Source organism: Hibiscus syriacus, unplaced genomic scaffold (genome assembly GCF_006381635.1).
Source record: "Hibiscus syriacus cultivar Baekdansim isolate YM2019G1 unplaced genomic scaffold, ASM638163v2 tig00111671_pilon, whole genome shotgun sequence".
NCBI lineage: Eukaryota > Viridiplantae > Streptophyta > Magnoliopsida > Malvales > Malvaceae > Hibiscus > Hibiscus syriacus.
In genome coordinates, this window is record NW_024063152.1 from 901,520 (window position 1) to 914,626 (window position 13,107).

The 13,107-nt window shown below is 33.2% G+C and overlaps 2 protein-coding genes and 1 non-coding gene across 3 annotated transcripts; 2 read left to right on the forward strand and 1 right to left on the reverse strand.

Annotated features, from left to right (window-relative positions):
* The first annotated feature begins 1,187 nt into the window (after positions 1-1,187).
* Positions 1,188-3,617, forward strand: LOC120167200 (syntaxin-43-like). The gene is made up of 8 exons (XM_039176286.1): positions 1,188-1,627; positions 1,827-2,103; positions 2,496-2,585; positions 2,728-2,799; positions 2,987-3,064; positions 3,162-3,227; positions 3,304-3,384; positions 3,469-3,617. Exons 1-8 carry the CDS (start codon positions 1,419-1,421, stop codon positions 3,574-3,576), a joined length of 981 nt encoding a protein of 326 aa, XP_039032217.1. The 5' UTR covers positions 1,188-1,418; the 3' UTR covers positions 3,577-3,617.
* A 376-nt stretch (positions 3,618-3,993) lies between these two features.
* On the forward strand, positions 3,994-4,067 carry TRNAT-AGU. Its single transcript has one exon. It is a non-coding gene; the product is annotated as a tRNA-Thr (tRNA).
* Positions 4,068-10,574: 6,507 nt separating this feature from the next.
* On the reverse strand, positions 10,575-11,814 carry LOC120167413 (dnaJ homolog subfamily B member 6-like). Its single transcript, XM_039176440.1, has 5 exons — positions 11,459-11,814; positions 11,273-11,360; positions 11,107-11,177; positions 10,862-10,918; positions 10,575-10,762 (listed from the first exon to the last, which is right to left on the reverse strand). The coding sequence occupies exons 1-5, from the start codon at positions 11,567-11,569 to the stop codon at positions 10,619-10,621; spliced, it is 471 nt and encodes a 156-aa protein (XP_039032371.1). The 5' UTR covers positions 11,570-11,814; the 3' UTR covers positions 10,575-10,618.
* Between the last annotated feature and the right edge of the window lie 1,293 nt (positions 11,815-13,107).

Sequence of the window (13,107 nt, forward strand, 5' to 3'; positions counted from 1 at the left end):
ATTTTTAAATCAGTTAATTTTCAACCCAGAGATTAAGAAAAAGGAAATATTTAATTTCTGGGGTTAAAACACAAATCCTTTTTACTCTGATTGGTTTTGTGAAGTTCAATTAACAAAAATCCAAGAAACTAGAAAGGTGGTAAGCTAGGTCTTTAGTGTTTGATATATGAGAAAGATAAACAGCTGCTTTTTCCCCTCTTCAGAGGTGAATTACGTGGAGATGGAAAAAGCTAGCGTTTGATAAATCTTAATTTATCGGTAAGCTATTAAAATTAAAAAATAATTTTTTTTATTATAATATGTTATTTTGTTGAGTCTTTCGATTATTAAAAGTTATAAAATGATCATTCGATTATTCATATGTTCTAATATTGTTTTTTCCATTAAAAAATTAATGGTCGTCTGAATTAGACGTTAACTTGTTAACAGTGATATGATAAAATTATATTTTAATGATATCTACTAGCATTGTCGTTATTTTCAAGTATTGACTTGACAACGTAATGTTTCAAGAACTGACTCAACGACATAATATAAAGAGAGAGTCAATTCACAAAATACAAATCAAACAGTTTTGGGATAAAATTTTATGGTATCCCAATCAACATGTTAACGTTCATCTCAGACGATTGTCAATTTTTTAACGGAAAATGATGAGATTGAAACATATGAATAGTCGGATGATTATTCTGTAATTTTTAATAGTCGAGAGATTAAGCAAAGAATTATTTTATAATTGATGTATCATTTTGTAATTTTTAATAATCGATGACTCAACAAAACATCACTTTATAATCAGAAGATCATTTGTGTACTTTAGCCTAATTTATTTAGGCTAAATTACACGTTAAAAACTTAATGACACAGATCACGTGGAATTTACATTACAAGATGTGTGAAATGTCGAGAAAAAAAAAATAATTCACGTCATCGATGTTGTTAAGTTTTTAACGATAATATACAAAATTAAAACTTAAATTAAAAAAATTCTAAAAGGTCCTTTTTTCGTTGAACATCAGTAGATCATGAAATGTTGGTGAATTGAAGACATATTCAATTTCTCAAAATTTCTATAGGGATTAATGATTCTCTATCATCCAAATTTTGAACTAAAAAAGTGATTAATATCACTAATAAATCAAAGTTGTAATTTAGAGCCTAATAATCTAATATAAATTCTCAAAAAAAAAAAAAAAACTCCATGCTAACCTTACCATTTCTTCGCCGGGACGTGACTCGGCCGTTGTTCAACTGTCTCCTTATCGGTGAATCGCCGGCCTCCAGTCACGTGGCCGCATACCTCATTTTTGCTCCGCCATGAGAATTACGTCAAATTTAGATCTCTAAATTCTAAATCTGAATCTGTATTTCGATTTAAGCATTTTTGGATTATATCTAAGTTCTGTTTTTAGAGAGCAATGGCGACGAGGAACCGGTCGTGGTTATTCAATAAATATAGGGATGCGTTGAAGGGCGCTAGAGCTCCGACGAGCTCGTCGGTGGCAGCGAAGGCGATGCTGAGGCCGAGCTCCGGCGGAGCGCCCGCGATTGAGATGGCTAGTACTTCGTTGATCCATTCAAAGCGGTCTTATATTGCTCTAAGTACCGATGATCCTGGAAACTCGAGGTAATATTGCATTTCATACTGTTGTTATTGATCATATTTATTTTCCTGTTAATTTGTTACAATAAGACGAAGAATCCAAGATAATGATCAAATCTTTCTTCTTCTTTTAATTATGCTTGAACTTGTTCAGATATAAATTAGCTAGCTTAATGGTCATAAATTATTAGTAGGACAATAAAGGATCGTCTACGTTTTGCAGTAAGGGTACGGCCCCCATCGGTCTACCACCGTCTTGGGTAGATGTTTCTGGAGAAGTAGCTGCTAATGTGCAACGTGCGCGGGCTAAAATGGCCGAGTTAGGCAAGGCTCATGCAAAGGCATTAATGCCTTCATTTGGTGATGGTAAAGAAGATCAACGCAATATTGAAAATCTTACTAGTGAGATAACTAATCTGTTGAAGAGATCAGAGAAGAGATTACAGAAACTCTCTGCTACTGGACCTTCTGAGGATTCAAATGTTAGGAAAAATGTTCAGGTAAGGCTTAGTGGCTGTCAAATTCTTTTGTGAAACTCTATGTTCATGTCAAGAAATGTAAATCATTAGGCAAACATTCGTATGTCACTTATTCATTTAGCATGGCGATTCTTTCTTTCTGCTTGGCGATTTGTCTATTGCCTATTGGCCTAAATTTTACAAGTAGCAGGTTTTGGAGAGGATGATATTAACATGATGCAGTATCAAGTGCTCCCTCTCTGTCGTCTGTGTTGTTGGAATGTGAAAGATAGTAGTGTCTGACATCTGGTGTTATTGTTTGATTCTCCATGGACTCTGACATTTTACCTCAGTTGTTAATCTCTCAAAGATGTGCTATTCTGGGTTGTACTTTTGTTTTTATTTATTTCTATTGCTTTTCTTCTTTTTGGCAGCGTCAACTTGCCACTGACCTTCAGAACCTTTCAATGGAGCTCCGGAAGAAACAATCAACTTATTTGAAGCGCCTCAGGCAGCAGATGGAGGTAATGCAAGGAACTTTCCTCTTGGCAATACAACATGTTATCGTATTTTATTGCATTCTGAATTCTAACTAGTCGAACAACTCAAACTTATTGCTTGATGTTTTCAGTGTAATTAAATTATTGGTTTCTTGTATATGATCAGGAAGGAGCTGATATGGAGATGAATCTAAATGGGAATAGACCTAAAGAAGAAGATGATGATTTGGATGATATGGTATTTCTTTAAACCATCTCCTGTTCATGTTTCCATTTTATTATCTATCCTTACTCATTTCAGCAAAGATGAGTTTTAGGGTGCTAAGCTCAAATATCATGTTAGGATCTTGGAGCTCAAATATTAGGTCTTATATTTGATTTCAGTTAGGTGTCAGATTCTAATCTTTGACAGTGATGTTATTTAGATTTTTAATGAGCATCAAATGGCAAAGCTAAAACAAAGTGAGGCGTATACAGTTGAGAGGGAAAGGGAGATCCAACAGGCAAGTAGTGCATTACAAACAATACCATTCTTATCTGAGCTGCTTTCATAGCTATCAGGTTCTATTTATTTATATGTGCTTAAATTCTTTTTTGTAGGTTGTGGAATCAGTAAATGAGCTTGCTCAGATCATGAAGGATCTGTCAGTTCTCGTGATTGATCAAGTATGAATCCATCATCTCTTGGTAATATGTTCCGAACTTTTCCAGTATCACTAAATGCAATTCTGTCTTCCAACAGGGCACCATTATCGATCGGATAGACTACAACATTCAGAATGTTGCAACTACAGTTGAAGAAGGCCTCAAACAGCTGCAGAAGGTCTTTTCTCTTTTGTCCAAATATCGATCCGAATTCAGCTGTTTCTCGTGACTTTCTCATTCTTGTATGGATTGGACTTCGCAGGCAGAGAGAACACAGAAACAAGGAGGAATGGTGATGTGTGCTTCGGTACTTGTTATCATGTGCTTTGTCATGCTAGTCCTCTTAATCCTCAAGGAGATAATCTTTTGATATGCAAGCATGGCTTTTCATGACCATGTCCATTTTGACCAGCAGTGTGAGCCGTTGACACGACATATCCAAAGTCGACATTTTCCTCGGCCAGCTCAAGAATGTGGGGAAGAGATGTCCCAACATCTGTGTAGAGCTTATATGATGGATTCTTTTTCCTTGAAGCTAAGAGCTGTATTCTTTTGGGAGTTTTCTAGCTAGTTTCCCATATGAGATTGATTTACTTGTATCAAATTCTATTGATTTGACTAAGAAGATTACATATTTATATAAGAATCATAGATATATTTCCCCCTCAAATTTTATACCATAAGGTTGACAATAGATTATAGGGATTGGAAGTCCGGAGCACGGGATCAATTATAACTGTTACTTTGTTAAGAGATGTATATAATACTTAATAAGCTTAAGGCATCTGCTTTCGTAGCTCAGTTGGTTAGAGCACCCGTTTAGTAAGCGGGAGGTCTTGAGTTCGACTCTCAACGAAAGCAGGTCAATTTTTTTCCCATCTTACACCATTGGACAATGCCTTTAATATCGTAACTCTCTCTATGTTGGTTAGTCAAAGATGAAAAGCAAGCACAATAATATATGAAGCCAAGACAAATGTCTTTGCTCTCATCACATGTGATCAGCCGACCAATCCCAGGGCGAGAGGATGGCTAGAATGAAAAGTGTGCTGTACCTCGTATGGCAATTTAGCACATTTTTCACGTCGGTAAAAGTCATGACAACAGTAGTAAAATGTGTGCTTCAGTACTTGTTATTATGTGCTTTGTCATGCTAGTCCTCAAGGAGATAATCTTTTGAAATGGAAGCATGGTTTTTCATGGCATGTCCATTTTAACCGCGTGTGAGCTGGTGCTACGACATGTTTAGAGTCCACATTTCTTTGGCAAGCTTAAGAATGTGGAGGAAAAGATGTCCTAACATCCGTATAGAACTTCAATATTAACCATCTTACACCATTGGACAATGCCACTATGTTTTGCAGCTTGTAAAGAAAGCGTTTCTTATTTGATGCTTTCAATGGCTTCGAACTACACCTTGTAACTTCAACAACGTATGGATTCATTGTTAATCGTCTTAAACCATTTGTCGATGTATTTTATCTGGTAACCCTCTCTATGTTTTGCAGCATGTAATGCTCTTATTTGATGCTTTCATCGGCTTTCAAATACACCTTGCAACTTTAACAGTGTATGGATTGAAATAAGATCGAGAACGCACCGGATGAAGCAGATGGTGTCTGTTCAGGCCTTGAACTCAAAAATGATTGAGCACTTTTGTCGGACTCTTCTCTAGTACAATCTTAGGGGTCAGGCTCACTGCACAACCATGCTTTAGCACCGCTGTGGTACCGGACCTGAAGCTGAAAGCAAATTGCAAAACTGCGTGGATGCTTCAAGATGCAAATTCTTATCATCAGTTCAGTTCAGACACCGGCAACCATGGCAGGAAGATTTTCCAGCTGCGGTGAAGGAGTTAAACACGGTAAGAATGATAAGAACAAATAAGCAGGAGGAGGTATGCGAATCATAGAAGTAGTTGGTCAAAGATTAGAAGTAAATAGGTGAATGATAGAATGGTAGAAGTAGTTGTTAGTCAACAATGAAAAGCAAGGTGGGTGTTCAACGTTTGCCTCTAGTTACTTTCAAAGATGATTAGGCTATGTTTCCTCTACAAGAAGAGCGTATGAAAGGAGCCTGTGGTTGTATTTCTTCTCATTGTCGGTCGCTTTAAGTAATTAGCACATATTGGATGAAAGTTAAGGTGACAATGTCCACAGTTACATGAGATATGTAAATGACTTCAAAGGACAAAGCATAACACTGTGGTTTTGAATGTATGTGGAAGAGGCGGATAACCAACATGTGTTTTGGATGCAATGAGACTTGAATCATTTGTGGTAACCTAAGGCAAGATTCATGAAGAATAAAATTGCAGAGTCCGTCGGGGAAAAAATAGGGTCATGACAATAGTCGAGGACAAGCTTATGCGGGTGGAAACAGTGCAACTCGATTACTCTATCTCGCTCTTTTTCTGGCAAAACTCCGGTGTTATATGAGTTATTAGAGCAGCAAATTTCACGTCCACTCACCACATGTTATGAGTCAACAAATCACAGGGCGATATGAAGTATAGAGGTTAAGAGGATGGCTAAGGGTGTTGTATCTCGTTTGACAATTTAGCACATTTTTCATGTAGGTAAAAGTCGTGGCATGTTTTACACAAGTAATTAATTACCAGACGACAACCATAGCAAAATGTGTGCTTCGTCAATACCTGTTATCATGTGCTTTGCCATGCTAGTCCTCTTAATCCTCAGAGATCTTTTTATATGGAAGCATGACTTTTCTTGATCATGTCCATTCTGACCCGCGGTGGGAGCCGGTGACACGACATGTCCAGAGTCGACATTTTCCTTGGCCAACTGAAGAATGTGGGGGAAAAGATGTCTCAACATCTGTATTGAGCTTATGATGGATTCTTTTTTCCTTGAAGCTGAGAGGTGTATTCTTTTGATTTGAGAAGAAAGATGAATTGCTTTAAGGTCTTTTGGGAGTTTTCTAGCTAGTTTCACATATGAGGAGTTGATTTACATAAACCCACTTCGTTATATAAGAACTTGTTCCGACCGTCTTTCGGGTTGGACTCAAAATTGGACTTAAACCCTGATTCGGACCCTGAAAAAAAAAGTATATATTATACGTTTTCAAAAAAGTATTTTCAAAACTATATATTATATATATTTATTTAAAAAAACAATTTCAAAATAATATATTATATATATATTTTCAAAAATATTTCAAAACTATATATATATTTTCAAAATGTTTTCAAAAACTATATATTATATATATGTTATATGTATATTAAATAAAATTCTGGACGAAAATAGGTGTCTACCTAGTTATATTTTCCCTTAAATTTGATATCATAAGATTGGCATTAGATTTTAGGTATTGGAGGCTGGGAACTTGGGATCAATTATAACTGTTATTTATTTTAAGAGAGCCATATAAGTGTTAAAAGAAAGTTGGGACATTTGCTTTCGTAGCTCAGTTGGTTAGAGTACCCGTTTAGTAAGTGGAAGGTCTTGAGTTTGACTCTCGACGAAATCAAATTTTTTTCAATGTTAATGATCTCACACCATTGGACAATGAACTCGAACATGATTGAGCACTTTGCTCGGACTCTTCTCTAGCACCTTGGTGATGAAGATCAGCGATTCACTCCTCAAATGAAATCTGCATGAAGTTGTACTTGTCAATACAATGTTAAACCTAAAAGGAATTGGATTTCACGTTGCTTTATTTGGGTCCTTCTTTGTTTACTCCATTACTCTTAGGTTTATGGCAGCAATTGATCATTCGGACAAGGTTAGTAGGGAGGAATAAACTTTCATTGTAGATGGCGGGTTAACCATTCTCTTATCATGTTTATTTATATCATTTTCATGTTTATCTTCATCATTCTCAATTATTTTGGATTTAAGATTTTATAAATCGAATATTTAAGATTAATAAGTAAAATGTATGTGTGTTCAGTCAAAGGAATCGTTGTTGTTCTTAGAAGTCACGAGTTCAAACATTAGTAACTAGAAGGGTGATTGAGCATTCATTATCTAATGGTTGAGAGTATTTAGAACATTTACTACTTTATAATCACCTATAGCTTAATAAAAAAAATTTGTGTATTTAAGTAAGAGTTAAATGATTAATCGATATATTGACCAACGTGGTTAATAAGTTACAACTTTACGTCTTAGGTTAGTTTATCTGATTGTTTCGTCATTTTTAAAATATAAGTAAAAATAAGAGACTGAGGTGGCGTTTGGTTCGCTGGAATGTTTATGAGGGAATTGGAATCTGTGAAGGAATTGGAATCTGTAGGAATTGGAATCTAATTCCATATTCTGTTTGGTTGGCAGGAAATGAAATTGGAATCCAATTCCATATTCTGTTTAGTTTGCAGACATGTCAGATGAATTTGATTTCAGTAATGTAAAATGACATAATTGCTCTTCTTGTTTTTTGATTTATTTTAGTTTATTTTACAACTTACATGTAGTAATATATTATAAAAAATTAAAAAATATTAAATTTTCATTTTATTGATTGATTATTCATTTCAATAAATTATAAAAATCATGCTAATAAACATTATAAGTTAAAATCATCGCAATCAAAATATGTTAATAAGTTACCAAAAGATAGAATAATATTTCGATACATTCCAATCGGAGTATGTTAATTAGTTACAAAAAAAATATACCAAAAACTATTTTTATTCAATATATGAATTAGAAACTCGACCCGACACGACTCAAAATAATAAAAAAAATATTTTTATTCAATAAAAACATTGACTTAATTGAAAAAAATTATATATAAAGGGATATTATTGTAATTATTCCTAAATATATAAGGTAAAATTATATATTTTTTTCGTGTCAGTCTGATTTTTTTCACCCTAAACCCGAACCCGACCCGAATATCACACTTAAAAAAACCCGACCCGACTCAACCCGAATATCAAACTTAAAAAACCTGACCTGAACAAAATAAAATTTCATCCGACCCGACCCGAATATATGAATTAGAAATCCGACCTGACCCGACCCGAAATAATAAAAAATTATTTTTATTTAATAAAAACATTGACTTAATCCGACCCGAATTATATATATTTTCGGGTCGGTCTAATTTTTTTCACCCTAAACCCGAACCCGACCTGAATATCACACTTAAAAAACCCCGACCCGACTCGACCCGAATATCACACTTAAAAAACCCGACCCGACCCGACCCGAACAAAATAAAGTTTCATCCGACCCGACCCGAATATATGAATTAGAAATCCGACCCGAAATAATAAAAAATTATTTTTATTTAATAAAAACAGTGACTTAATCCGACCCGACCCGAATTATATATATTTTCGGGTCGGTCTGGTTTTTTTCACCCTAAACCCGAACCCGACCCGACCAGAATGTCACACTTAAAAACACCCGACCCGACTCGACCCGAATATTTTCGGGTCGGTCTGGTTTTTTTCACCCTAAACCCGAACCCGACCCGACCAGAATGTCACACTTAAAAACACCCGACCCGACTCGACCCGAATATCACACTTAAAAAACCCGACCCGACCCAAACTAAATAAAGTTTCATCCGACCCGAATATATGAATTAGAAATCCAACCCGACCCGACCTGAAATAATAAAAAATTATTTTTATTTAATAAAAACAGTGACTTAATCCGATCCGACCTAAATTATATATATTTTCGGATCGGTCCCGTTTTTTTCACCCTAAACTCGAACCGACCCGAATATCACACTTAAAAAACTCGATCCGACCCGACCAAAATAAAGTTTCACCCGACCCGACCCGACCCGAATATATGAATTAGAAACCCGACCCGACCCGAAATAATAAAAAAAAATTATTCAATATATGAATAAGTTACCAAATGATTGATGAGGGTAGTATGATCAAATTTCAATTCCCTCCAACTAGGGAATTGAATTTCATCCATTTTTTGATAGAATTCACTTTCCCTCATTTGATGGAATTAAATTCCATCAGGGATTTCAATTCCCTTGAAAAACTTGAACCAAACATGGAAAAGTGGTGGAATTGGATTCCAATTCCTACTAATTCCAAAAGTTTCCATCCAACCAAACGCTACCTTATTATATATATTTTTTATATAACATTTAGAAAAGAGTTAGGTGAAGGTTTGAATGTCTCGCAACAACGTATAAGATAACTCCAATAATGACTCTAAAAAAATAGTAACAACAATGAGGACTCTCAACTCAAAGCAACTAACCTATCCGCAACCATATTATGCTCACGACATATATTATTACTTACATAAATAATTTTTTCCATATCATTATTACAGTGATCTTAAGATTGCTTTTAACATTAATAAAAAACATTGACGTTATACATTAAAATACTTGTATAAAATTACACATAAAATATCAACTTTTAGATTTTAAAACTATTAAAATTCAAATGAATTAAATATTAAGTTGAGTATATTCTCTCGCATGTGCATGCAATAAATGTCAAAATTTAACACAAAATTCTCAATTGTCGGTGACGACAGCTCACCTTTGATTTAGTCACAAACATCCGATATTTCTTATTTTTTTCATTATTTTATTATAAAATATCTTTACTTCTTTTTATTATTTTTTTATAATTAAAGACACATTTTCTATATTTTATCACGTGAATTTTTTTCGTAAAATATTTTTAATTATTTGAATCATTATTTTTATTTATTATTTTTTATAAAATTAAATATAACATTATCGTGACGGATCAAAATAACATGTATTTAAAATCATTAATATAATTTTTATTTTAAACTTTAGAATTAAATTCAAATTCATAATTTAAATTTATAAATAATTTTTTATCATTTAATTCTTATAATTGTTTCAATGGTTTAATTTTTTTTATAATTTGTTTTTCATATGATCAGATCAGTTTATATTTATATTTAATTTGAATTTATTTGATTAAAATTTTAATATTTTTCTCACGTAAGACCCAATTTTTTGTGTTAATAATTATAAAAAAATATTTTTATTATATTATAATTTATAATTATATTGATAAACTTTCATTATAATTTTTTTTCTATCTTTAATAAAATTAACTTATATTTAAAAATTTGCAATCATTATCCAAATATCACATTCAAATAGTTAGGTTTCTAATGTCACAAGGCCACTCGGTGCATGAATAAAAAACAAGGGTCGGAAGGTTCCGTGACTTCCACGTTAACTTTAAAAAACATATATAAATAATTATTTATAATAATCTCGATTGAATTTAAAAATTAATGTGAATGTATTATATAAATTAAAACTTGTAAAAGATTAAAGATTAAATAAAAAAAACAAGTTCATTAACCATAAAAGATGACGAAATTTCACAATGTTTCCTAAAAACCTAAACAACTTTTTCCCCATAAAATGAAAGAAATTAACCCTGAAATTAAGTTCACCACGCGTCAACACCGAGAACTGTACCTTCTAGCGGCATTGCCTTTAGGTGCCGTGACACGTGCTTTCTTCTTCACCGTTGGATCGGTGTTCTTGTCGTCTCCGCCTATCATATCCGCAAACATCCTTTGCAAATCCTCAAAACTATCCCCCTACGGATTTCCAAAAACGCCATCCCAAAACATCTAGGTCAGTCCATTAAAACATAATTACAAACATAACCTTGTTTAAGTAATAGATCAAGGGCTAACCTCGTCCTTCACATTATTCATCATTGATATCATCTCCTGCATGAAGTCGCAGAAGCCCTGCTTCGCAAATTTAACAAAGTTCAGGGACGAAAGTTGAAAATGAAACAGTAAAAAAACGTTTTAAATACGGAACTAATAAAAAAATTTAAAATAATTGATATTTTTCCAAGCCAATCATTTCACCGATCACAATGCAAAAACCGACACCGTTTTATATGCACATAGGCAAATATTTTTTTACGCACTTGGTCTTCTTCTTCGAAGGGATCGTAGAGACCGGCGTCGTACATTGACCGCTTGCTCTGATCGGAGAGAACTGTGAGAAATTAACGGCGGATCAAATGAGTAAAAGGATTATTTACAATTCAAAGGCGATAACTGAGAGAAAGTGATTTTTATTATTATTATTACCGGAATAAGCTTCTTGGATTTGCTGAAACCGGCGTTTGGCTTCGCCGGCAATCCCTGGGTTTGTGGCGCATCTGTCCGGATGCCATTTCTTCCAAAAAGGAAAACATAAAAAAAGAAAAAGTTAAATTTGATTCTCAAATTATAAACAAATTAAAGCAAAAAAAAATAGGGGAAGAATTTGATCACCATAGCGAGCTTTCGATAAGCAGTCCGTATATCAGAGAAAGAGGCGTCCTTACGAATTCCAAGAACGGAGTAATAACAAGATCCGCCGTGAGATCCTCCTTCCCGATCCATCTCAGCCGTCCAAAATACTTCCCTCTCAGTCGCCTCTTTCACAAAACTACAAAAAACTCATAGCCTTTCTGAACTAGAAACGAAGAACAAACGGCAAGAACAAAACTCAAATGTACTTCGAAACACTAGTTTTCGTTCTTCGCCGTTGATGTTATTAGGGTTTCCGAGAGAGAAAATATCTTGGGGTTGAAATCTGCGAAACAAGAGAGAAGATATAAAGCAAAAGAAACTTCGAGAGAAGTTGGCCCGACAAAATGTAATATGTCGAGCTAGACATTTTCTCGGCGAGTTTTTAAATGCCACTGGATTTTGTATAGAATTACGAGATTTACCATGGGATTCCCGCCTTTCTTCTTGCAATATCTACTCGGCGCTGTCGCTTACTTTTTTGTTTGGTTATACAATTTTGGATATATTCTTTCAAAACAATTAATTAATATGTTTTTTAAAAGACATCTTAATATACGATTAAGGAAAAGTATTATAAAAAATATTATTATTTTTTTAATGTTTTCGGTAAAAAATTATCTAAAACATTATTATTTCATCCGAAAATGTTATTATTTGATGTTTTTATCGGATTTGTTAGCATATCTGGTAAAGTGCTACCTAAAGCATTATTTTTTCTACTATAAATGTTAATATTGGACACTTTACCGGAAATATTAAAAAAAATTAATGTTTTAGATAAAAATAATAATGTTTTAGGTAATTTTTTACTGAAAATGTTAAAAAAATAATAACATTTTCGATAGCAACTTTCTTTAACCGTATATTAAAGTTTTCGTACGGTATAACTTCCGCTTTTTCAACCCTAAATTGTTGGATTATTTCCATTTATGTACAAAATATTAATTTTATTATTACTTTGTTAAGCAATGGAAATTGTTTTGATTTCCAAAAGGGAACATGTACTAGCACTTTCAACTATAATTTGATAGCATCAACCAACTTGCTTCAATAAAGAATCGTTATTATCTTTAAAGGTCATGAATTCGAATATCATCGACTGTAAGGGTAATTGAACGTTTATTATCAAATGATTGAGAATATTTATATCATATACTACTTTGTAATCACCTTTAGTTTAATAAAAAAAACTATAATTCAATAATGTACATTTTACAATTTTTTTTCAAATCCATCTTTTATTTTTCTAGAATTTGACATCTAATAGTTGGGATATTTTACCAATATAACATTATTTTTATAATTAATTATTAATAAATGAAGCTTTAATCCATAATTGTAGAGAACATCATACCATCACATTCCTTGAGACTTTCAACTTTTTCTTTTTGGTTTAGGGTTTTCACCAAATTCTTCATTATTTAGCAGAAGATCAGCACATGTTCAAAGTTGTGATCATCATCTAATGCTGTATCCTAAAGTTATCATGAATATATAAGTAAAATCAAATTTAGGATTTCTTATATTATGATGAAAATAAATAGTGTTAGATGATAGAAAATGAATCGAATTTTCTAGTAGTTTGGTCAATTTAGGGTTTCGAATTCCCAAACTCGCTTAAATCTCTA